Source organism: Podarcis raffonei, chromosome Z (assembly GCF_027172205.1).
Source record: "Podarcis raffonei isolate rPodRaf1 chromosome Z, rPodRaf1.pri, whole genome shotgun sequence".
NCBI lineage: Eukaryota > Metazoa > Chordata > Lepidosauria > Squamata > Lacertidae > Podarcis > Podarcis raffonei.
In genome coordinates this window covers 50,726,194-50,750,633 of record NC_070621.1, presented here as the reverse complement: position 1 = coordinate 50,750,633, position 24,440 = coordinate 50,726,194, and the positions used below count along the sequence as shown (strand labels likewise).

General features: G+C 47.3%; 1 protein-coding gene and 1 non-coding gene across 9 annotated transcripts in view; both read right to left on the bottom strand.

Moving 5' to 3' along the window:
• Positions 1–18,654, bottom strand: part of LOC128406711 (P2R1A-PPP2R2A-interacting phosphatase regulator 1-like) — a 328,756-nt gene extending 310,102 nt beyond the window's left edge. For 3 of the 8 annotated variants that reach the window (XR_008328590.1, XR_008328589.1, XR_008328588.1), the window contains exons 1-3: positions 18,294–18,640; positions 8,172–8,250; positions 1,526–1,582 (exon numbers count right to left, since the gene is read on the bottom strand). Coding sequence is in view for 5 of the 8 variants with exons in the window: in XM_053374314.1 (XP_053230289.1) it covers positions 1,526–1,582; positions 8,172–8,250; positions 18,294–18,400 (243 nt within the window). In the remaining 3 variants the exon portion in view is untranslated. Of the gene's footprint in view, positions 1–1,525; positions 1,583–8,171; positions 8,251–18,293 lie in introns of all 8 variants that reach the window. The other 5 variants (XM_053374314.1, XM_053374317.1, XM_053374316.1 and 2 more) reach the window with 5 other exon arrangements.
• On the bottom strand, positions 3,201–3,335 carry LOC128407065 (small nucleolar RNA U109). The gene has a single exon (XR_008328713.1). It is a non-coding gene; the product is annotated as a small nucleolar RNA U109 (small nucleolar RNA).
• Positions 18,655–24,440: the final 5,786 nt, after the last annotated feature.

The following is a 24,440-nucleotide window of genomic DNA, read 5'->3' as shown; positions in this document are numbered from 1 at the left end:
GGAATCAGCATATTTTGACGTGAGTAGAATGTGTCCATTTATTTAAAATGCATCTCTGGGTTATTTGTGGGGCATAGGAATTCGTTCATTTTTATTTCTTCAAAATATAGTCTGGCCCCCCACAAAGTGTGAATGACAGTGGACCAGCCCCGTGCTGAAAAGGTTTGCTGACCCCTGATCTACAGGGACTGTTCGAAACTAGTAGACTCCATGCCAAACTGTGTTCAAATGCTGCTTAAAAAGAGCAGAGGTCACCTCTGTCACTAATGTACATATGTGTGGGTTTTGTATGTGTAATGGTACGTGTAATGGTGTCTATTCCACCTGTCTGTTCATAAAGTCCAAACCATCCACATGAAAGGTTGTTACAGTTCCATAAAATCCTTTCACAGAGTCTAAGACAAGGATTTCCGGAATATTGGCCTTGTTTCACCGTCCTGGGCTTCATCAGTAGTTAAAGCTCTAAGTAATGCAAATATATACAATATCATTACACGAATGGACCTTATGCATGAACTGACTATCGAATGATCTGATCCACTGGGTCTTCTGCTTTGTTCGTTTGTTGAATTTTATGAGTTACTTCTGTTGAAATTTACAATTTGATTCTATGAATAGTATACCTTATTTATCTAAGAACACAGCCGGTTACATCTCATGTGCTTATTGAGTTTCCAAGGTTAAAGTCATGCTCAAGGCTTACAACATGCTATAAAAAATACGTAACTACAAAGAAAAGTAGTCACATACAATAAAGAAAACATCCAATAGTACACAACGAAATAGAACAATTTCCATGTAAAATGTAAGATTCCAAATAAAGATACAGTACAAAATATTAACAGCAACAACACCCCCAACAAAAGCTCCAGTCCAAGACTATATAGAGACCATTATACTGGGTTCTAAACAAGAGTATGATGATGATGATATAACTCAGCTTCTAGAATGCAAGTAGGAGGATTCCAATTAGCAATGGCCAAAGGTTAAATCAGGCACATCCAAACTCAGCCCTCCAGCTGTTTGGGGACTACAACTCCCACCATCCCTAGCTAGCAGGACCAGCGGTCAGGGATGATGGGAATTGTAGTCCCAAAACATCCGGAGGGCAGTTTGCCTATGCCTGGGTTAAATGCACACTGTGGGACCCCAGACCTGCAAACAAGAACTTGCCCTTAAGTTGCATTTAACTGCCCCCCAAATTCTGAACATTATCTTTTCAGGGGAAACCCTAGTCTTATACACGGAAAAATCTGTGCTTCTGAAAATTAGGGAGAGGTGGAATGGGGTCATGGAGACCCCAATTCTAACAACCATATGTGGAAGCTAGAAAAATTTAGCTAAGAAACCCAGAGTTTTTTCCTTTCAGGGAGGCAAAAAAATAGAGCTTGGTTTTGGGAGTGGAGCACACAAGACAACTGTTTTCTTCAAAGAACCGAGATATTATTGAGAGACCAATTCCAAAGAACTTTTATATATGTTTGTACTTTAATGACAGTGCCCATAAAAGTGAAATGTTGCTTACCCTTCTGATCTGATGGAGTCGGCTGCTGGGGATACGAATTGTAGAGGAAGAGATCAGCTGCAGGAGAGAAGGAAGAAGGCACAGACCTTTCAGATGTTACCTTTCTTTGGTTGGGCTGAAAACCGACACTCAATCAAGAACCTGGCACGCCACTTTGTAAAGACGGAAAGATGAGCCGTTAATAAAAACTGCCCACAGAACTTGTATAGTAATAACACCAGGGTGGATAAAAAGCAACTAATTTTTTTAAAAAAAACAAAAAACAGATTTTTAAATTTTAAATTGGATTTTTTTTAAATTTACCGTATTTTCCCGTGTCTTTTGGGGGTTTTTTACCCCAAAAATAGGTTTAAAATTGGGGCTCATCTTATACATGGGTAGTGCTGAGGGGTGTTTTCTTAATTTGGAATCCCCCATGGGGGGGCGTCTTATACATGGGGGCATCTTATACACAGAAAATTTCGGTAAATCGGATTTTGAAAATAAAACGCTTTTGGAGGAAAAGTCTTTCTAAAGATAGTTTTCTATTTAAGTGACATTCTAGTCCAAAGGCTGTTCATCAGGAAAGAAGGATTTGTTTAAAGCAGAGGTTGTCAAACTAAGGCCCGCGGGCTGGATATGGCCCACTGGGCTCATTAATCCGGCCCACGAACCTTGCAGGACCCTACCGCCCACTTGGTCAGTCCCCGCGCTAAACAGGCGCGGTGCAGAGGCCTCACCACGCGGAAACTGACTTCCGCAACGCCCCTTGAGCAGGAGGAAGTGGCCGAGTGGGAAGGAAGCAGCAGCGGCGTGGAGGCTGCCTCCGCCACCAGGCCAGCGGCATGGCCTCTGTACTCCGCCAAGACAGGGGATGCCGACGCTGCCGAAGATGGGGCAGCGCCAGTGGCTGTGGCGTGAGTGGCATAAAGGGGGGGCATTCTGGAGGGGGGTGCTTTTGGGAGGCGGTGGGTCCGGCCCCCAACAAGGTCTGAGGGAGAGTGGACTGGCCCCCTCCTGAAAAGGTTTGCTGACCCCTGATTTAAAGTTTTTCATGTGTGCTAAAACTCGAAGTTTTTTTAATATTAAAAAAATTAATTTAACCACAAGCATAGTTTACAAGCATGGGTCCATATGCTATCATGTTCTTGTTTTAGTGAAATATGAAGGAAATGATTATTTTTCTCCTTCTAATCAAGTACAGCAGAAATGTTGTCCAAATATAAACAATTAACTTATTAAACCTCACCATAATTTCATAATTATCTTTCAATGTATTTCTAATAGTTTAACCATATCAGTTAACAAACATGGATCCATGTACTATGTTATTGTTTTAGTAAAATAAATGGTTCAAATTGTTATGAAGGAAATGATTATTTTTCTCCTTCCAATCAAGTACAGCAGAAAAGTTGTCCAAACAGAAACAATGATCTGTTTATTTCTGATAGTAAAACCAATCAGTCATTTCTGATGTGACTGTAAAAATGACTGAAAATTTAAGATTCCAAAAAGGAAACCTTCCTCTGGTTCTCGATATGAAGAGGATACCAGCAAGATTAAACCTTTCTGTAAAAAAATGACTAGTGGTTTAAATCATGATTTAAATCAAATCCACCCTGAAGAACACTAATATTTCCACAGCTGTAACCTCCCAAGGACTATGGATTATGCTAGATATGCATTCCACCCATTTTAATGTAGGAGAAATATACTACCACACAGCCTCTACTCCAAGGCAGGTGGCCCTGAAAACTCCTTATTTTTATAGCATTGAAAGAATATTCATTCTTCTTAAAAGGAAAGAGGAATGACAGTTTCTCTCATGCAGACGCAGTCAAACTCCATCATATAAATCTGTTGCAAAGGAAGGTAATATTACTCTGAATATTTTAACAACAATAGAACCTGAAAACACCTTCATTGGTGGCTAAGAAGAGTTGAAGCATTATTTATATATGAAATTTCAGGTGCAAAACTTATTTTTCTCATCTTTGCTGTTCATCTGGTGGAGATGATTGACACCTCACAACGGTTGGGAGAAATGTTTTTGCCAAAAATCTCAGAAACCTCATCAGGAGGGCTTTAAACTGACTAATGTGGGGGAGGGAGACAGTGCTCCTGAAGGTAGGAGTCTATCAATTGATGAAGATGATCATCCAAATGTCATAGACCGAATGGAGCAAACAGCACGCAGACCTAGTGGTGAGAGGAAAAAATCCTTAAATAAGAGACACGGGGGAATGATTAATGGACTTCAATGTCTGTACACTAATGCGCAAAGCATGGGAAATAAACAAGATGAGCTTGAGCTCTTGGTACAGCAAACTAAATATGACATAATAGGAATCACTGAAACCTGGTGGGATAAGTCCCACGATTGGAATGTAATAATGGAGGGATACAATCTATTTCAGAGAAACAGACCAGACAAGAAAGGAGGAGTGGCATTATATGTCAGGGATGTGTATACCTGTGAAGAGATCCACGATTTAGAACCTCAAAGCCAAAGTGAGAGCATTTGGGTCAAAATTAAGGGAGAGAAGAATAACAGTGACCTCATTGTGGGAGTTTACTATAGATCCCCAAGCCAAACGGAGGACATAGATGATGCCTTCCTGGAACAGATGGCCAAGCATGCAAAAGGAAGGGAGATAGTAGTAATGGGGGACTTCAATTACCCGGATATTTGTTGGATGTCAAACTCAGCCAAGAGCATAAGGTCAAACAGATTCCTCACTGGCCTTGCAGACAACTTCATTGTCCAGAAAGTGGGAGAAGCAACAAGAGGAACAGCCATTTTAGATCTGGTCCTAACCAATGTTGATGACCTGGTTAGTGGGGTAGAAGTGGAAGGATCATTAGGCGCGAGTGATGATGCTCTTCTGAAGTTTACTATACAGCGGAAAGGAGCAGCCAAGCATACTAAGACTCAATTTCTCGACTTTAAGAAAGCTGACTTCATAAAACTTAGGGAAGTGCTGGGTGAGATCCCATGGACAGTAATACTAAAAGGAAAGGGAGTTCATGATGGCTGGGAGTTTGTTAAGAGGGAGATAGTAAAAGCACAACTTCAGGCAATACCATTGAGACGGAAACATGGAAGGTGCCTAAAGAAGCTAGGGTGGCTATCTAAAGAACTTTTAACTGAGTTAAGATTAAAAAAGGATGAGTACAAAAAATGGAAAAGGGGGGAAACCACCAAAGAGGAATTCAAACAAATAGCCAGCACATGTAGACACAAAATCAGAAAAGCTAAAGCACAGAATGAACTCAGGTTTGCTAGAGAGGTTAAAAGCAACAAAAAAGGCTTTTATGGGTATGTTCGTAGCAAAAGGAAAAACAAAGAAGCAGTGGGGTCACTCAGAGGAGAAGATGGTGAAATGCAAACAGGGGGCACAGAAAGGGCTGAACTCCTCAATGCCTTCTTTGCCTCAGTCTTCTCTGATAAAGAAAACAATGCCCGACCTGAAGAATTTGGAGCAAATGATTCAGCAGAGGAAACACAGCCCAGAATAACTAAGGAGATAGTACAAGAATACTTGGCTAGTCTAGATGTATTCAAGTCTCCAGGGCCAGATGAACTGCATCCAAGAGTATTAAAAGAACTGGCAGATGTGATTTCAGAACCACTGGCAGTCATCTTTGAGAATTCCTGGAAAACAGGCGAAGTCCCGGCAGACTGGAGGAGGGCAAATGTTGTCCCTATTTTCAAAAAGGGGAAAAGAGAGGACCCAAATAATTACCGCCCAGTCAGTCTGACATCAATACCAGGGAAGATTCTGGAGCAGATCATTAAGCAAACAGTCTGTGAGCACCTAGAAAGGAATGCTGTGATCACCAATAGTCAGCATGGATTTCTGAAAAATAAGTCATGTCAGACTAACCTGATCTCGTTTTTTGACAGAATTACACGCCTGGTAGATGAAGGGAACGCAGTGGATGTAGCCTACCTTGATTTCAGCAAGGCATTTGACAAGGTGCCCCATGATATTCTTGTAAAGAAGCTGGTAAAATGCGATCTTGACTATGCTACCACTCAGTGGATTTGTAACTGGCTGACTGACCGAACCCAAAGGGTGCTCATCAATGGTTCCTCTTCATCCTGGAGAAGAGTGACTAGTGGGGTGCCACAGGGTTCTGTCTTGGGCCCGGTCTTATTCAACATCTTTATCAACGACTTGGATGATGGACTCAAGGGCATCCTGATCAAATTTGCAGATGACACCAAACTGGGAGGGGTGGCTAACACCCCAGAGGACAGGATCACACTTCAAAACAACCTTGACAGATTAGAGAACTGGGCCAAAACAAACAAGATGAATTTTAACAGGGAGAAATGTAAAGTATTGCACTTGGGCAAAAAAAATTGAGAGGCACAAATACAAGATGGGTGACACCTGGCTTGAGAGCAGTACATGTGAAAAGGATCTAGGAGTCTTGGTTGACCACAAACTTGACATGAGCCAACAGTGCGACGCGGCAGCTAAAAAAGCCAATGCAATTCTGGGCTGCATCAATAGGAGCATAGCATCTAGATCAAGGGAAGTAATAGTGCCACTGTATTCTGCTCTGGTCAGACCTCACCTGGAGTACTGTGTCCAGTTCTGGGCACCACAGTTCAAGAAGGACACTGAGAAACTGGAACATGTCCAGAGGAGGGCAACCAAAATGGTCAAAGGCCTGGAAATGATGCCTTATGAGGAACGGCTAAGGGAGCTGGGCATGTTTAGCCTGGAGAAGAGGAGGTTAAGGGGTGATATGATAGCCATGTTCAAATATATAAAAGGATGTCACATAGAGGAGGGAGAAAGGTTGTTTTCTGCTGCTCCAGAGAAGCGGACACGGAGCAATGGATCCAAACTACAAGAAAGAAGATTCCACCTAAACATTAGGAAGAACTTCCTGACAGTAAGAGCTGTTTGACAGTGGAATTTGCTGCCAAGGAGTGTGGTGGAGTCTCCTTCTTTGGAGGTCTTTAAGCAGAGGCTTGACAACCATATGTCAGGAGTGCTCTGATGGTGTTTCCTGCTTGGCAGGGGGTTGGACTCGATGGCCCTTGTGGTCTCTTCCAACTCTATGATTCTATGACTTTAGCCTACCATGCAGAGACTGATACTAAAGCTAATTCAATCTCGGGGCAAAATTAGCTGAATTAATCCCTGCCATTGAAAATGTTATCAGCTTGCCTCTTTGCAAGACAGAAAATTGCAAGTTTCTCATCTTGCAAAAAGTTAGAGGAAAGAGGAAATAAAGTTTACTGCATGCTCAACAATTCCAACCCTAAAAAAAGCTCAACAACTTGAATCCTAAAAGAAGCTGAACAGCTTTGGGGCAAAAACGTAAGAAAAGCGCAGCACAGCATCAAGCCTAAAAAAAGCTCTACAACTTTGGGATAAAATCCTTAAAAGAAGCTCAACAGCTTTGGGGCAAAACCGTAAAAAAATCTCAACAACTTCAATCCTGAGATATGTCATGAATAGCTACGCTCCAGAGCAGAGTTTCTCAGTGGGCTTGCAGGGCATATTTCTATTTGCAATTTCTATTTGTGTGATTACGTCGGGCACGATGGGAGTTCTGCCCTGGTGGGAAACTGAGACGTGCAAATGGCAGCGATTGTAAAAAAACGATGTCTGGATCAGAAAAGAAGCGTGCGTACCCAAGAAGTAAAGAGGAGAGTCAACCCAGAGTAATTTAATTAATCTCCACGTAATATAGTCAGGAAGCATGCCCCACAACACTGTATTATATACAGACATATACAGCTCATTAAGAGACACCAGAGAGAACTTGCGCACACACACATATATATATGTTTATGTTTGTGTGTGTGTGTGTATTTATGCATGCTCCAGAGCACAATCTGGACACGAGAGCGTTAACTCCTTGGTAGGAGAGTCATATTAGAGCAAGCATCCCCAAACTCGGCCCTCCAACTGTTTGGGGACTACAATTCCCATCATCCCTGACCACTGGTCCTGTTAGCTAGGGCTGATGGGCGTTGTAGTCCCAAAACATCTGGAGGGCCAAGTTGAAATGGTTTGGATTGGATAGTACAGCACACACGTCAACTGTGACATGGAAATCTGGTTTATTCTGGTTTATTATCTGGAGTTGGGACGCGGGTGGCGCTGTGGGTAAAACCTCAGCGCCCAGGACTTGCCGATCGTATGGTCGGCGGTTCGAATCCCCGCGGCGGGGTGAGCTCCCGTTGTTCGGTCCCAGCTCCTGCCCACCTAGCAGTTCGAAAGCACCCTTAAGTGCGAGTAGATAAATAGGTACCGCTTTATAGTGGGAAGGTAAACGGCGTTTCCGTGTGTTGCACTGGTGCAGGCTCGCCAGAGCAGCTTCGTCACGCTGGCCACATGACCCGGAGGTGTCCTCGGACACCGCTGGCCCCCGGCTTCTTAAGCGAGATGGGCACGCAACCCCAGAGTCGGTCACGACTGGCCCGTACGGGCAGGGGTACATTTACCTTTACCTTTATTATCTGGAGTTAACAGTAGCATTAAAGCAGGCATAGGCAAACTCGGCCCTCCAGCAACCAATTCAGCTTTGATCAAAATGCAACAGGGCCTCCGCCGCCTGTCAGTCAGTCTCCCGCACAGCCTCCATCTTCCACAAACCGCTGGGGTTTGAAAGCTCTTTGGATCTCCCCAGGGCTTACCATGCTGTGCCGGTTCACGACCGTTGTGCTGTTCCGGCGGGTGCGCAAGACGTGTGGCTGGAAGACCTGGGAATTATCACTGAAAGAAGCAAAAGCGTCTATTACGTTATGCAGGTGACTATCCTTCCCTTCCCACACTTTTCTCTCCCATCTGAATGTAGACTATCAACTTTGGAAGAGGCTGCTTGGTTTGTTCGGAAATGTGCCACGTATATTGCTGGCTCTATATAAATACGTAGCTCCCATGCACAGCTAGCACAATATCACCGGTGGCACTCTGAATCCTAGCCACACTGCTGCCCTGCATCATCATCATCATCATCATCAACCTTTATTGCGGTCCAAAGACCCATTGAACAATTTCAGGACAAAATACAGTTATGACAGCCAACCACAAAAGAAAGAGAAACCGAAGTGGTCGTTTTGTTATGTCTCAAGCATGAAGATCTTTGTTTCTTTTAACTTCCAAAAGAAACTTTGCCACAGCCAGTGCAATATCATTGGACCTGTCCTCCAAAAGATGTTTAATATGGGACGCTTCAGATTTTCCCGGCAGATTTGCCAGAAGGAGTTTGATCAGTTGGTCCCTTGCTTGCTTCTACTGCCCACATCGCAGTAAAATATGCTTCATGCAATTGATGTCCTGAGAACATAAACAAAGCCAGTTCTGATAAGGGATGCCTCTCAGTCTACCATTCAGCACTTCCGATGGAAATACATTTAGTCTGGCTTGGTAAATAAACACTAATATGTTGGTACGGACAGGTTCCTAAGATATGAGGATATCTGAAAGTCGTACCTGTATTGGATTCCAGCTGCGACCGGGCTACAAATTACATAAGATCGGGATTGCAGGTCGCTATGTGAAATGTCCCAAAATCTTTGCCTCAGGGATTCAAGGGCGGTATCATAGCTTTTCTGGATTTTCTGGCCATAGTTTTCAGCCATGGGCTGATAAACTCCTTGTTGGTTAAATGTAGAAGTAATCCCTCCCCCAGGCCAAGTACTGAGATCTTGCGCCTGTATCTCAGGGCAACCCACCATACTTTAGTGGAGAGTGGGCATTCACCTGTTTCCAAGAATTGAATTTGGGACACAGTTTGGGACCTGTAATAGGGACTGAAGCCACTTTGTGTGGAACCCATCTAACTTAGGAAATGAACTACTGCCATGCGCTCTACGTGGGGCTGCCTTTGAAGGTGACTTGGAAACTGCAATTTTTCCAGAATGCGGCAGCCAGACTGGGGACTGGGAGTGGCCACCAAGATCACATAACACTGGTCCTGAGAGACCTGCATTGGCTCCCAGTACATTTCCGAGGACAATTCAAAGGGTTGGTGCCTACCTTGAAAGCCCTAAACAGCCCCAACCTGTACACCTGAAGGAGCGTCTCCACCCCCACCATTCGGCCCGGACACTGAGGTCCAGCGCCAAGGGCCTTCTGGCGGTTCCCTCCCTGCGAGAAGCGAGGTTACAGGGAACCAGGCAAAGGGCCTTCTGGGTGGTGGCGTCTGCCTTGTGGATATCCCAGCTGATATCAAGGCAATAAGCAACTATCTGACTTTTAAAAGATATCTGAAGGCAGCCCTGTTTAGGGAAGTTTCTTAATGTTTGATGCTGTCTTGTGTTTTTAATATTTGGTTGGAAGCCACCCAGAGAGGCTGGGGAAAGCCAGCCAGAATGGGGGGCATGGGGTGTATAAATAATAAATTGTTAGTATTATTAATTACTAATGGAATAGCAGTACGTTGGCTAAGAGTATGAGCTGTGAGACAAGAAGCCGTCCGTCTGAAACTACTATGAAGGCCATTCCACAGGTGCAATCCTCCATTCTCTACCAAGACAGACGGATGCCAACAAAACAACAGAAGCCCCACTGATATACAATATATATAATTGCCCTTTGTAACAGACGTCTATAGCTGTGGTAGCCAAACTCAGCACTCCAGCTGTTTTGGGACTACAATGCCCATCATCCCTGACCACTGGTCATGTTAGCTAGAGATGATGGGAGTTGTAGTCCCAAAACAGCTGGAGGGCCAAGTTTGGCCATCACTGGTCTATAGGATAACAGTTCCCTGTGACCTTAGGTAGCGTAAAGTAGAACAACATTCCAATGTCCTCTCCAGATCCTTTACAGTGGTACCTTGGGTTACAGATGCTTCTGGTTACAGACGCTTCAGGTTACAGACTCTGCTAACCCAGAAATAGTACCTCGGGTTAAGAACTTTGCTTCAGGATGAGAACAGAAATCATGCGGTGGCAGCAGGAGTCCCCATTAGCTAAAGTGGTACCTCAGGTTAAGAACGGTTTCAGGTTAAGAACAGACCTCTGGAACGAATTGTAAACAGAGGTACCACTGTATTTGTGCTTTAACTGTATGCTTTAAAGCAGTCATGGCCAAACTGTTTTGGGACTACAAATCCCATCAACCCTAACTAACAGGACAAGAGGTCATGGATGACGGGAATTGTAGTCTCAAAACTGCTGGAGGGCCAAGTTTGGCCATGCCTGCTTTAAACCATGGGTAGGCAAACTAAGGCCCAGAGGCTGGATATGGCCCAATCGCCTTCTCAATCCAGCCCGCAGACGGTCCAGGAATCAGCGTGTTTTTACATTAGTAGAATGTGCCCTTTTATTTAAAATGCATCTCTGGGTAATCTGTGGGGCATAGGAGGGTCAGGTCTGAGGGACAGTGGACTGGTCTCCTGCTGAAAAAGTTTGCTGACCCCTGCTTTAAACATTGATGCAAGTAGTCCGGGGGATAAAAACATTGTCAAGCAAATTTACATTCCTCAAACCTCTCTCTCTTTTGACATACACAGGGTCCCCCCCCCAAATTTCATTGTGCGAAACTTGAATACCCCATGGCTAGAAGGTGAGAGAGGACCCTCGTACCACCAGAGCATGTGTGCTGAGCAGACCTTCCCTAGCGAGTCAGGCCAACGGCTTAAAAACTCTCTTTTCTCCAGGGGAACCCTCAGTAGACCTGGCACATAAATCCGCTTTTAAGCATTCCATTGCACAAACTGTATTTTTCGCTCCATAAGACGCCCCTTTTCCCCCTAAAAAGGGGAAATGTCCGTGCGTCTTATGAAGCGAATGCTGCGCGGAGGCAGAATGGATGGGAGGCATGGCTCCTGTCCGTCCCTCCTCCGCAGCTCGCTTTTAAGCTGCAAAGCAGGAAAGGAGCCACTTACATGGGTGCAAAGCAAACACAGTGGGAGCCGTGTAATACGTCTGCCCCTGTACTTGGCTGCCCCATTGGGATGGGCACGCGCGCACACATGCCACCCCCTTGGGACGACGATCGCATGGGCGACATCCCATGTCCCCGCAGGCGATGTGCCGCCACACAAGACCCTCCCTCCGCCACTGGTCTTGCTGGGACAATAGTACCTTCCTTTGCAGAAGTGTGAAATTTGAAGGGCAGTTGTGGTTTGGTCCTTGCGTTGTGTACGAAGGTGTGACTTTAAATGGGAATTGAATCAGATTCTTCCCTCATATGAAAGCCCCCAGAGCTCTCCGCAATGAACAAGAAGTCCCACTTCTTTTGGCTTTATTAAAATAATTGTGTAGGGCCAAACCATACAGTCCTTAGATCTAAGGGACTCAATGTGGAAAGCTCATATACAGTGGTACCTTGGGTTACAGATGCTTCAGGTTACAGACGCTTCAGATTACATACTCCACGAACCCAGAAATGGTACCTCGGGTTAAGAATTTTGCTTCAGGATGAGAAGAGAAATTGTGCTCCGGTGGCGCAGCAGCAGCAGCGGGAGGCCTCATTAGCTAAAGTGGTACCTCAGGTTAAGAACAGTTTTAGGTTAAGAACGGACATCTGGAACAAATTAAGTTCTTAACCAGAGGTACCACTGTAGTTTAGTACAACATTTGATTCAGAATATATTTTTTCTTGTTTTCCTCTTCTAAAAACTAGGCGTGTCTTATGGAATGAAAAATACGATATATTATATTATATATCAGGGTAGGTTAAAATCAATGATTTAAAGCAGTGATGGCCAATCCTGGCCCTCCAACTGTTTTGGGACTACAATTTCCATCATCCCTGACCACTGGTCCTGTTAGCTAGGGATGATGGGAGTTGTAGCCCAAAGAAGCTGAAGGGCCAAGTTGGGTCATCACTGATGTAAAAGAATAAAAATAAAAAAATAGATTTTTTTTATTTAAATCACTTTTTAAAAAATAATCGGATTTTTAAAATAAAATGCTTCAGGAGGGAAAATCTTTCTAAAGATAGTTTTCTATTTATGTGACATTCTAGTCCAAAGGCTATTCATCAGGAAATAAGGATTTGTTTAAAGTTTCTCATTCCTTATTGAGAATGCCTGCCGGAAGGAGAAAACGAGGTGCAAAGAGCCAGAAGACCATTATTGAGACTCACAATTCCTCTAAAACAAAGAATCGGCAGAGAGCCAACGCCATCTGCCCTGGCTCAGAAATAGAGCGGGTTGAGGAAACCGAGAAAACGGAGCAAATAGAACAAACAGTGAGTAACAACGTTGGGGGAACCTCACCCCCCCCTTAAGGAGGATGTCAATGACCCGACCTCCCTCCTCCCAGAAAAAGCTAATCCGTCCAAGAGGGCAAGAGCAGGAGCAGGAGGGATTCCTCCCACTCCTAACGCTGACCCAACCATGCCTCTAGAACAAGATATCAGAGGAGCCTCTTTTCAACCAATTCGGGATACGCACCCCTACCAAGAGATTTGCATGTTGTCTGCAGAAACTATGGTTCTGGTTCTCCAAAGACTGGATGAAATCCTCACTAGAATAGTTAACATTGAGAAACAATTGGATACTAGTTCCTCCCCTTTAAATGCCCAAGGGCTTAAAAGGATGATAAGAAATGACTCTGTTAATAACTCACCAACTCAAACTATGGATGAAGTGAGGTCCTGTCAAGTCTTGCAAACGAACCAGATAATGCTTGAGATTCACCGATACACTCACAGGTGGCTGAACCACAGACAAATTACTATGTCCTTGTCTCAGCTCCTGAATTACCATTACCGAAATGTAGATCTAGAAAATTTCCACTTCCTGCCTACCTTGAGAAACACCATGCGCCTATTTATGATCTTTAGGTCATCAACCCTCCCATCTCGACTCATGGAGATAAAGGATACCCTATGGTGGTTCCATTCTCTCCGCCCAGTGAGGGTATTTAAGGACGAAACTAGGAGGCAATTGGTCCCTTGCATAGAGTCAAAGCTAATGCGGATAAAGGAAACCAAGCTCAACACTAGAAATACTAATTGCCCGAAGGAAGAAAAGAACTTTGTAAGCCTAGAATTACAAGACCTGAAGAAGAGGCTAATTGAGTATAAAGACTGAGATTTCTACCCAAAATATAAGGACAGTAGAGCCTAGAGCACAATATTTAAAGACGTCCAACAGCTCTTTATCCCATAGAAAGACATCAGTGCAACTCCCTGTTCCCTCATTAATACTTCCATAGCCACAGATAGAACCAACAATCCTCCAATTAACCCAGGAGGGAGAGGGGGATTGACAGTTAATGAAACACCATGGGACTGTCCCCCCGCTTGGGGTGCAGTTGGTTGGGTTTTATCTTCTAGGGATACTTACCCTATCAGACCTCCCACCTCTTTCCCATACCATTTTGACCCAGGAGTCCTGGCCCAAGGATGACTTGTTATTGAGGGGATGTTACCCATCTATTGGGGAGGCTAGTATGGGATCTGGGATTTCTACAGTTGAAGGGCTAGGGAGGAATGGCGGTGGGGCTAGATATCTCTATCGGCGAAGGGTTTCGAGATGCAGTGATCCTCAAACCCCTTCCAATCTACGCCCCATCCCAAGGGATGAGGGTAGGGAGAGCAAGGATTACACACCTCCGTCATTGGTGCTGTGCAATGCCAGGTCCATAGGCAACAAAACCGCCACCATGCGTGACTTTTTTGTCTCGCAGGGGATTGACCTGGCTTGCGTGACGGAGACCTGGGTACGGGAAGGCGAAGTAGTCTCCCTACATGAGATAACACCCCCAGGTTTCTCTGTCCTCCATCAATCGCGGACTGTGGGTCGGGGGGGAGGAATAGCGTTGATATTCCGGGAGGATTGCTCTTTCAGAGCTCTGCCATCACCGGCGATCTCCGGCATTGAATGTGTTGGTCTCGTGTGGGGCACCAAGGAGAGCCTGGCTGTCTGGCTGGTGTACCGACCACCCAGCACACCTGCAGCCACCCTGTCAGACCTGCTGGAGGTGGTGGCGGGCTGGGCCTTGGGAGTTCCCAAACCTACTGGTTTTGGGAGACTTCAACGTCCATGCCGATGCCGCTCCCTCCTCACAGGCTCTGGACCTAGTGACTTCCATGGCAACACTAGGGCTCTCCCAGTTTGTTCTGGGCCCCACTCATCAAGCAGGCCACACGTTGGATCTGATCTTTGGGGCTGGCATAGATGTGATCATGCTCCCCGCTGTGGAAGTGCCATGGTCTGATCACTACGCTCTGAAAGCCAAGAGTGACTTCCCACTCCTCTCCAGCTCGGGTGGCGAACCTATTTGGGCTCGTCCGCGAAAACTGATGGATCCTGATAGATTCCGACAAGCCTTGCGGAACCCTGCTCCTACTGGCGACTCATTAGATGACCTTGTTGAGGACTGGAATAACCAGCTCTTGGCAGCCATTGATGAGATCGCGCCTAAGCGCCCTCTGTGACCCCGTCGAAACCGGGCACCTTGGTTTACTGAGGAGCTCCGGAAAATGAAGCGGGATCTCAGACGGCTAGAGCGAGTATGGCAACGGACTCGTGACAGAGCCTCAAGAACATCTTATAGGACGCTTATGAAAGCCTATGAGATGGCTATGAAAGCTGCTAAGAAATCTTACTTTGCAGCTTCCATTGCATCCGCTAGCTCTCGCCCGGCACAACTTTTTAGAATAATTAGGTCAATAACATCCTTAGGAAGACAACCAAATTTAAGCACAAATTCGACCCACAGCTGTGAGGCATTCGCGAGCTTTTTTGCGGAGAAAGTCCTGTTGCTCCGCCGTGACCTCCCTGCCAATTTAGATACAGTGACTGAACTGGAGGCCCCTCGACTGACTTCAGGTCCAGTGTTGGACCATTTCGATCGGATACTCCCTACTGATGTGGATAGATTCCTCCAAGTTGGTAGGACCACCACCTGCCTCCTTGATCCGTGCCCGTCTTGGCTGATTAGGGAGTGTCCAGATGTTGCGCGGACCCCCCTGGTTGAAATTATCAATTTGTCCCTTGACACGGGGACATTTCCAGGGGAACTGAAGGAAGCAGTGGTGTGTCCACTCTTAAAGAAAACTTCATTAGATCCCTTAGACCTATCCAATTACCGCCCAGTTTCAAATCTTCCATACCTGGGTAAGGTAATTGAGAGAGCGGTTGCTGAACAGCTTGGTAGGTTTCTGGAGGAAACATCGGCATTAGATCCATTTCAGTCCGGTTTCCGTCCTGGTTTTGGGACAGAGACGGCTCTGGTTGCCCTAACAGATGATCTCCGTAGACAACTGGATCGAGGCGGGTCAGGACTGCTGATCCTTTTAGATTTGTCAGCAGCCTTTGACATGGTCGATCATGATCTTCTGGACCACCGCCTCGCAGACGTGGGGATACAGGGCATAGCCCATAACTGGTTATGCTCTTTTATCTCTAGTCGGGGACAGAGGGTGGCACTAGGGAGGGAAATGTCGTCGCACCACTCCTTGGTGTGTGGAGTGCCGCAGGGCGCAATCCTCTCCCCGATGCTTTTTAACATCTTTATGCGCCCCCTTGCCCAGATTATCCGGAGCTTTGGGCTGGGCTGTCACCAATATGCTGATGACACTCAGCTCTATCTGCTGATGGATGGCCACACCGACTCGGCCCCGAACACACTGACCAGATGCTTGGAAGCTGTGGCTGGATGGTTTCGTGAGAGCCGATTGAAACTAAATCCTTCGAAGACAGAGGTCCTCTGGCTGGGTCGGGATGGCATGGGGATGAGGGACCAACTCCCTTCTCTTGCGGGGGCCCAATTAGTGCCATTGCCTTCCGTTAAGAGTTTGGGTGTAATCCTTGACGCCTCCCTTTCCATGGAGGCGCAAGTTACAGCAACAGCCAAGGTGACATTTTTCCACCTTCGCCGCATCAAGCAGTTGGTCCCTTACCTTTCCTGCCCCGACTTGGCCACAGTGATCCATGCAACGGTCATCTCCAGGCTTGACTACTGTAATTCGCTCTACGCGGGGCTGCCCTTGAAGCTGTCCCAGAAACTCCAGCGGGTACAGAATGCTGCAAAGAGGCTCCTCACAGGGTCTCTGCCATGGGAGCATATTCACCCAGTGCTTTTCAAGCTGCACTGGCTCCCGGTGGAGTACAGGGTGAGATTTAAGGTGCTGCTTTTGACCTTTAAAGCCCTTCATGGCCTAGGACCCTCGTACCTACGGGACCGCCTCTCCTGGTATGCCCCACGGAGAGCCTCAAGGTCCATAAATAACAACACCCTAGTGGTCCCAGGCCCTAAGGAAGTTAGATTGGCTTCAACCAGAGCCAGGGCCTTTTCAACTCTGGCTCCGGCCTGGTGGAACGCTCTGCCTCATGAGACCAGGGCCCTGCAGGATCTGATTTCTTTCCGCAGGGCCTGTAAGACAGAGTTGTTCCACCTGGCCTTTGGCTTGGAGCCAATTTGATTCCCTCCCTCCCTCTCTTACTTTTTTCTTTTCCTTCTCCTCCTGCGATGAGGCTACATTTTAATATTTTAATGTTCCATTATTTTAATGTTGTATTTTATTTTTGTTTTTAAGTTGTAATCATTCATCTTGTTTTTATTATTGCTTGTAAGCCGCTCTGAGCCAGGCCTTGGCTGGGGAGGGCGGGATATAAATAAAAAATTATTACTATTATTATTATGTGTGCTAAAACTCTGACTAAAAAAATTGTTTAACCACGTCGGTTCACAAACATGGATCCATATGCTATCATGTTATTGTTATAGTGGAATACATGGTTTAAATGGTTATGAAGGAAATGATTTTTCTCCTTCCAATCAAGTACAGTGTCCAAATAAAAATAATTTCATCATTATCTGTCTATGTATTTCTAATAATATAACCAAATCGGTCATTTCTGATGTCACTGTAAAAACAACTCTGAAAATTTATTCTTCCAAAAATGCAATCTTCCTCTGGTTGTCAATACGAAGAGGATGCCAGCAAGGTTAAACCTTTCTGTAAAAAAATGGATTTAAATCAAGCCTTGCTGACTAGTGATTTAAATCAAATCCACGCTGCTTTTCCTCCAGGGGAACCCCCAGCTCACCTGGTGCAAGAACTGCTTTTAAGCCTTCCATTGCACATATATATACAGGCAAGGTGCCTATAAACAATATTCACATTTCTGCTCTAGGACTGTAAGCATGGTAGTTGGGCATCCTATACGTCTCATAATTCCCACGTCGACCCTAAGTTCGGCTTCGTTGCGCATGATGGATCTTGGTCTCTTCGAGTCTCGAGTACGCCCATTCATTTCAAGCAGGCATGGCACAACCTGGCCCTCCAGCTGTTTCGGGACTACAACTCCCATCACTCCTAGCTAACAGGACCAGTGGTCAGGGATGATGGGAACTGTAGTCCCAAAGCAGCTGGCGGGCCACCACTACTCTAGATCAGGCATGGCCCAACTTGGCCCTCCAGCTGTTTGGGCACTACAACTCCCATTATCCCTAGGGATGATGGACATTGTAGTCCCAAAGCAGCTGGAGGGCCAAGGGGCGGTGCTACCTCCGGGGGTGATGCCCCCTTTCTGCCCTTTCTGACCCCAATGCCCTTTTAAAAATAATAACCATTATTTTAAACAGTGGAAACAGTTGGTCCTAGCAAGTGTTAACCTCTCTTAATTCCAACCTGATAATTGCCACCTGCCCAGGTTATAACTTGTCTGAATTAATTTTAAGATCAATTTTAATTAACTGATGTCTGTTTTTATGCATGCTGTGTTGTTTTTACTATGTTAGCCGCCCCGAGCCTGGCCTCCGCCAGGGAGGACGAGATACAAATAAAAATTATTTCTTATTATTATTATTATTCCTCCTGTGGCCAAGGGCCAGGCCCAAGCTCACCTGAGCCCGTGGATGAGCGGGGCGCTGTTGGAGCGCCTCAGGCCGCCCCCCTCGCTCCCGGCCGGCGGCAGCTCCAGGTCCAGCTCCATCTTCTCGGCCTGGGCCATGGAGGCGGCGGCGGCGGGCCTGCTCACCGAGGGCGGCTCGGCTGCGGCTCCTCAGGCCCGGCCTCCCAGCTGCGGCGGAAGGAGCATGGCAGCGCCCGCGGAGGGCTTGCCCGGGGGAGGCGGCTCCTCCTGCCCGTCGTCGCCTCAGCTTCGCCTCCGGAGCGGCGTCGGAGCGCCTCCTCAGGCGGAGGCCGGCCAGCCGGTAGGCGTTGCGCACGCGCGCGCACGCGTACTGGATCGCCCGGCTGATGGGCGAGAGGAAAGGAAAGGGCTGCTCCTGCGCATGCGTGGGTCCTTCTCGCCGGAGCGCAGCGTCGATGGGCCTCCTCAGGTGGAGGCGGGCCAGCCGGGAGGCGGTGCGCATGCGAGTGTGTGCGCGCGCTGGCTGCTGGGAGAGGAGGGAAACGGTGGGGCGGCCCTTCACGCACGCACCCCGCTGCTCATGCGCATGTCGGCCTCTGCGCGTGCGTACATCTGGCCGGAGACCTCCCAAGGAGGAGGAGTAGAGGGCGGGGGGAAAAGGGAAAAAACCGGGCGAGGGAAGGCGAGCCTTTTGATTTCGTCGCGGCGGCTCTCCCTTGCCGCTCCGCCCACTGAGGGCGGGGCAAGCGCGGTAACGCGGATTGGCTGCTTTACTTTGACGTCCCCCATGACAACGGGCCAATCCAGAAAGTGGCTTTTGCGGTGGAAGGGAGGGGCCGGTGGAGGAAGCGTCATGATTCCTATTCAGGGCTACGAGTTCGAGTCCCCGTTCTCTCTTTTGCTGGTGACTTTTATTTTTCGGGTATTATTATTATTATTAGTCGCTTGTCACCTGAAATTCTCTAAGTGACTTGCAGCAAATAAAAATGTATTATCAGGGTGGATAAAAATCAATGCTTTCTTTTGATTTTTTAAAAAAATCGGATTTATTTATTTATTTTCATAAAAATCGGATTTTTTTAAATCGGATTTTTTAAATTTAAATCGGATTTTTAAAATAAAATGCTTTCTGACTGTATATCTGACTGATTTAAAATAAAATCTTTCTAAGATTTATATTCTTTTTTCTTTTTTAATTTTATATGCTTGAAATAAATAAAAGAAAGCTTCCTTATCATCCATTAATACAAAATTATAAAGCAAATCAACTAAAAGGGGAAAAAATCTAATATAATAAAATAAAGAATATCTTCTTACTTTACATATAACTTCCCATCCACTCCATATTTCACATATTCATTATTATCTGATTGCCAAAACTTGTCAGGTTGTTATCAAAGCCAAAAGTATACATAAATATTTAATTATCTGTGTTCTTGATTCTTACTACCACCTATTACAGATAATAAATCACAAGATGAAAGATGAAAAAATATTTTGTAATAATTCCGGTGGCACTTTAAAGATCAATTAAATATAAGCTTTCAAGGTATGAGCTTTCATGTGCAATATTCACTTTTTCGCTGGGGATCATTTGTCAGATACTCTGAAGCAGAGGTTGCTATCATTATCATAGTTATTATAATATTTATATTATTATTATTTTAGTATTATTTTTATCTGTAATAACTATTACAGATATTATTCAAATGCTACAACAGCGTTTAGACTGCAACAATTATTTTTCATATATATTTTAACACGCGTTTTGTTTTATTTTATTTTTTTCCCGACAAATTGTCCAACAACTCTGCATATTCAACTGATTTTGGAATCCATCCTGTCCTAGAAGGAACATGGTCACTTTTCCAATGTGGAAACATTCTTTTGCTGGATTCTGATTTTCGACGAGTTTGATTGATGGGCAATAATCAAGATATGTCTTTGATGTACCAATGCAATTATGGACAATAAAGCATGGGAAAGGGGGGGAAGGAAAGAAGATATACAGTCAGAACATATGAATTTGCAGCAGAAGCTTTCTTGTTTGGTATTTTAGGACAAGATCTGCCGAAAGAAACTGTTAAGTTGTGGGTGAACATATCAGACGACACAGCGATTCTTCAAACAGCTCTTGTTTATTCACAGGCCAGAACAGAACTGAGCTGAAGGGCTCAGTCAGCCTGCTTATATAGAGCTCCAGTACACATAATTGTAACAACTTTTCTAAAACTATCCAATCACTGAACGTCACTTTCGATACCTTATTTGCATAGCTATCTGCAGTATCCCCTGCTGGCCCAGGGTGAGAACTTCAGTACATAACACCTCTCCCCACCGAGATAAGGCGTCAGTTACAATCGTAATGGTTTCCTTATATACAGCACTACACGTAATGGTTCAATTAGGCACAAAAGCATATCAGTTACATTTCACATACTTCCATTAGGCCAACAGTATTACAAGTCCAACAACATAGCCCTTTAAATAAGTTGGGCGCTTGGAAACTCTGGCAGACTGCCGGGGAGCGGTACCCAGGTCCAGGGGGCTGCCCGATTCTTGCTGAGGCTGTGGCGCGACCCTAGGTGGCGTTGAAACCAAGTCCCCTGGATCTGCTGCTGTGGGTGGAACATCCGCAAGTCGAGTTGGCGGAATGTCAGGCACAGCAGTGGTCTGAGTCTGTGGGAAGTCCGGCAAACCCTCTGAAGCGGCATGGTTCGGCTCCACGCCTGCAGTTTGCGAGAGAGGTGTAGGTGGAGCCTCGCCATCTGTAAGTGTCTGTTCTGGATCCATGAACGCAGTTGGGGGCACTGCAGTAGTGTCCAAGTCCCCAACCTTGCGCCTAAGCTGATCTATGTGCCGGCGCCACAAGCGTCCGTCTTTGAGTGCCACCTGGTATGAGCGAGGTCCAGTGACTCCCACTACTGTGGCTGGCACCCAAGGAATGTCCCCCACAAAGTTCTGGGCAAAGACCTGGTTTCCTGGAACAAATGACCGTGGTGCATTGGCACAGCCTGGGGGTTTGGCCATGGCAAAGTCCAGGTGCAGCCGGTTGAGCAGAGACCTTAGGCGGCGGCCCATAAGCAGTTCGGCAGGACTCCACCCTGTGGCCGCATGCGGGGTGATGTGTTGCACAAACAAGTATTCAGCAACCCGCTCGTGTCAGTCTCCCTGGTCCAGGTGCACCAGTGCCTCTTTTGCTGAGCACACCATTCTCTCCACTTGCCCGTTGCTGGATGGATGAAACGGTGCCATTAGGGCATGGCAGATGCCCAGTCCCAAAAGGTGCCACTCAAAAGTGCCTGACATGAACTGCGGTCCGTTGTCAGAGACGAGGACATCAGGACACCCATGCATTGCAAAGAGGCCTCACAGCACCCAGATGACCGCCTTGGTGGGGGGGGAGGGCATCAAAGCCACCTCCAGCCATTTGGAATAGGTGTCCACCACTACCATAAAGGGCCGGCCGCGAAAGGGGCCGGCCAGATCAATGTGCACCCTCGACCAGGGTGTCTTGGGCATCTCCCAGGTGTGTCCCTTAGCTGCCGGTGGCGCAGGCCTCAATTCTTGGCACGCTTGACAGGCGGAAACCCAGTAAGTGATGGCATCGTCCATGTTAGGCCACCAGACGTAACACCGAGCCAACGCTTTCATTTTCACAATTCCCGGGGGGCCAACGTGCAGAGCCTCAAGGATGCGGTGACGGAGTCTTTGGGGAACTACAACGCGGTCTCCCCACAGCAGACAGCCGCGATGAGCCAAGAGTTCGTGTTGTCTGGTTGCGAAGGGCTGAAACTCCGATGCAAAAGGCCCTTGTGGCCACCCCCTCCACACCCAGTTGAGCACACGGTTGATGGTGCGATCCTGGGCAGATGCAGAGGCCACAGTGGCAGCCGATACAGGTGCTGCCGGAAGATCCTCAATCAGGAGGAGCGATGAAGCAGGAGCCGGGCCTTTCACAAACACTGGAAGAGGGCAACGGCTGAGGGCGTTGGTATGGCCCATCGATTTCCCTGGGCGATGGACGAGCCGGTAGTGGTAGGCAGCCAGGAAAACAGTCCATTGCAGCATGTGCGGCGAGGAGGCCCAGGAGCGGCTTGTGGTCGGTGATGAGGTGGAAAGTCCTGCTGTAGAGGTATTCATGGAACCTCTTCACTCCAGCCACAAGTGCCAGTGCCTCCTTGTTGAGCTGGCTGTAATTCCGTTCAGTCAGAGATAGTGTCCTGTAAAAGTAGGCGAGAGGTGCTTCTCTTCCTTCTGGAAAACGGTGACTAAGGACAGCGCCGATGCCAAAAGGTGAGGCGTCGCAGGCAAGGACCAGCAGCCTGGCTTCACTGTACTGTACCAGCACACTGTCCGATGAAAGGAGAGCCTTGACCGCGTTGAAGGCTGCCGTCTCCCGATGACCCCAGGACCAAGGCATTTTCGTGCTGAGGAGTCGGTGAAGAGGCTCAGCCACCGTGGCTTTGTGGGGCAGGAACATGTTATAAAAGTTCAGCAGTCCCAGGAATGCCTGCAACTCCATCTTGTTCTTTGGGATGGGGGCCTGCTGGATAGCACGGATCTTGGATGTGGTCGGGTGAAGGCCGGAGGCGTCGATAAGATAGCCCAGGAACTCCATCTGTGGAATGGCGATCTGGCACTTCTCCCTCTTTACCTTGAGTCCGGCCTCCTGGTAACCTGTCAGCACGATGTGGAGGCACTCAAACAGCTGCTGGTGTGAGTCTGTAGATACCAAGACGTTGTCAAAATACAGTACCACGCCCGGAAGCCCTTGCAGGAGACGCTCCATAAGGCTTTGGAAGATGTCAGGAGCCAAACTCACTCCGAACTGCAAACGGCAGCAACGGAATGCCCCTCAGTGGGTGACGATCGTCTGGACTTCAGCGGTGGCATCATCGACGGGCAGTTGTTGATAGGCTTGGGCAAGGTCCAGCTTAGCAAATAACTTACTCTCACCCAGGGAATGCAGCAGGTGTTGAACAACAGGAACCGGGTAAGTGTGCTGCTGAAGTGCCTTGTTGATCATGCACTTGTAGTCGGCGCAGATTCTCACCAACCAGTCCGGCTTGACAGGCGTGATGATGGGGGTTTCCCACTTGGCATGGTCAACCGGCTCCAAAACGCCTTGGGTGATCAGCTTGTCCAGTTGTTTGTCCACCTTAGCCTTGAAAGCAAAGGGAACCCGGCGATCCACTTTAGTGACTTGTGGATCAAGGCTAAAGGAGATGGGCGTACCTGTATATTGCCCCAAAGTGCCGTCAAAAACCTCAGCAAAGTCTTTGACCAAACCCGTAGTCTCTGCGTTAGAGATGCAGTTGATGCCGGTGACTTCCAGGCCGAGGGCATCAAATCAGTCTAGCCCTAGGAGGCTTGGCTGCTGACCTTCGACCACCACCAGTCGGAGCAGGCCCGAAAAATCCTTGAAGGCAATCCGGAACCGGCCAACGCCTACCACGGGAATGTCGTTTCCCTGGTAGTCTCTCAGGTGTACGCGGTGAGAGTCAAGTTGCCTTTTAGACACTCTGGGTACCAATCTTTTGATGGTGCTCCAAGACACGATGGACAGGGCAGACCCGGTGTGGATCTCCATGTCACATGGAGCTCCTTCAATGAGAACCGTGACGTTCAGCTTGCGTAGCGTAGGCGAGTCCGTTTAGCCAATCGTGGTTCCAGACGGGCAGTGGCAGTTGGTGAGAGCGAAACAGCTTTCCTTGGCAGACTGGAGTGAAGACTTGGACATGCGAGTCGGTGAAGGAGGGGTGCCGGACGGAGCTGATCGGCAGACCTTAGCGATGAGGCTCCTTCTGGAACACTTCCGACAGATGGCGTATCTGAATCGACACTTGGTACGGGAATGGTTGCCTCCGCAGCCGGCACATTCCGCTTGGCCCTTGGACTTATGTTGGAACTTCCTGCGCTCCCGCTTTGTCTGGTGCATGTCATCGTCTTCACTGGAGGATGCCTCATCACTGCTGGCCTCTTTGTGATGCACTGGAACTGGCTTCCTAGTAAGATGTGGGCTTCTGGCCTTGCGGATCTCCTGGGCAGAGCGTTCAGCAGCTTCTGAGGCCACGGCCTCCTCAATGGCTTTCTGCAGCGTGAGGTCTGGCCTGGCGAGGAGACGCCGTTGCAGACGGATGTCCCGGACCCCACAGACGATTCAATCCATCAGGGC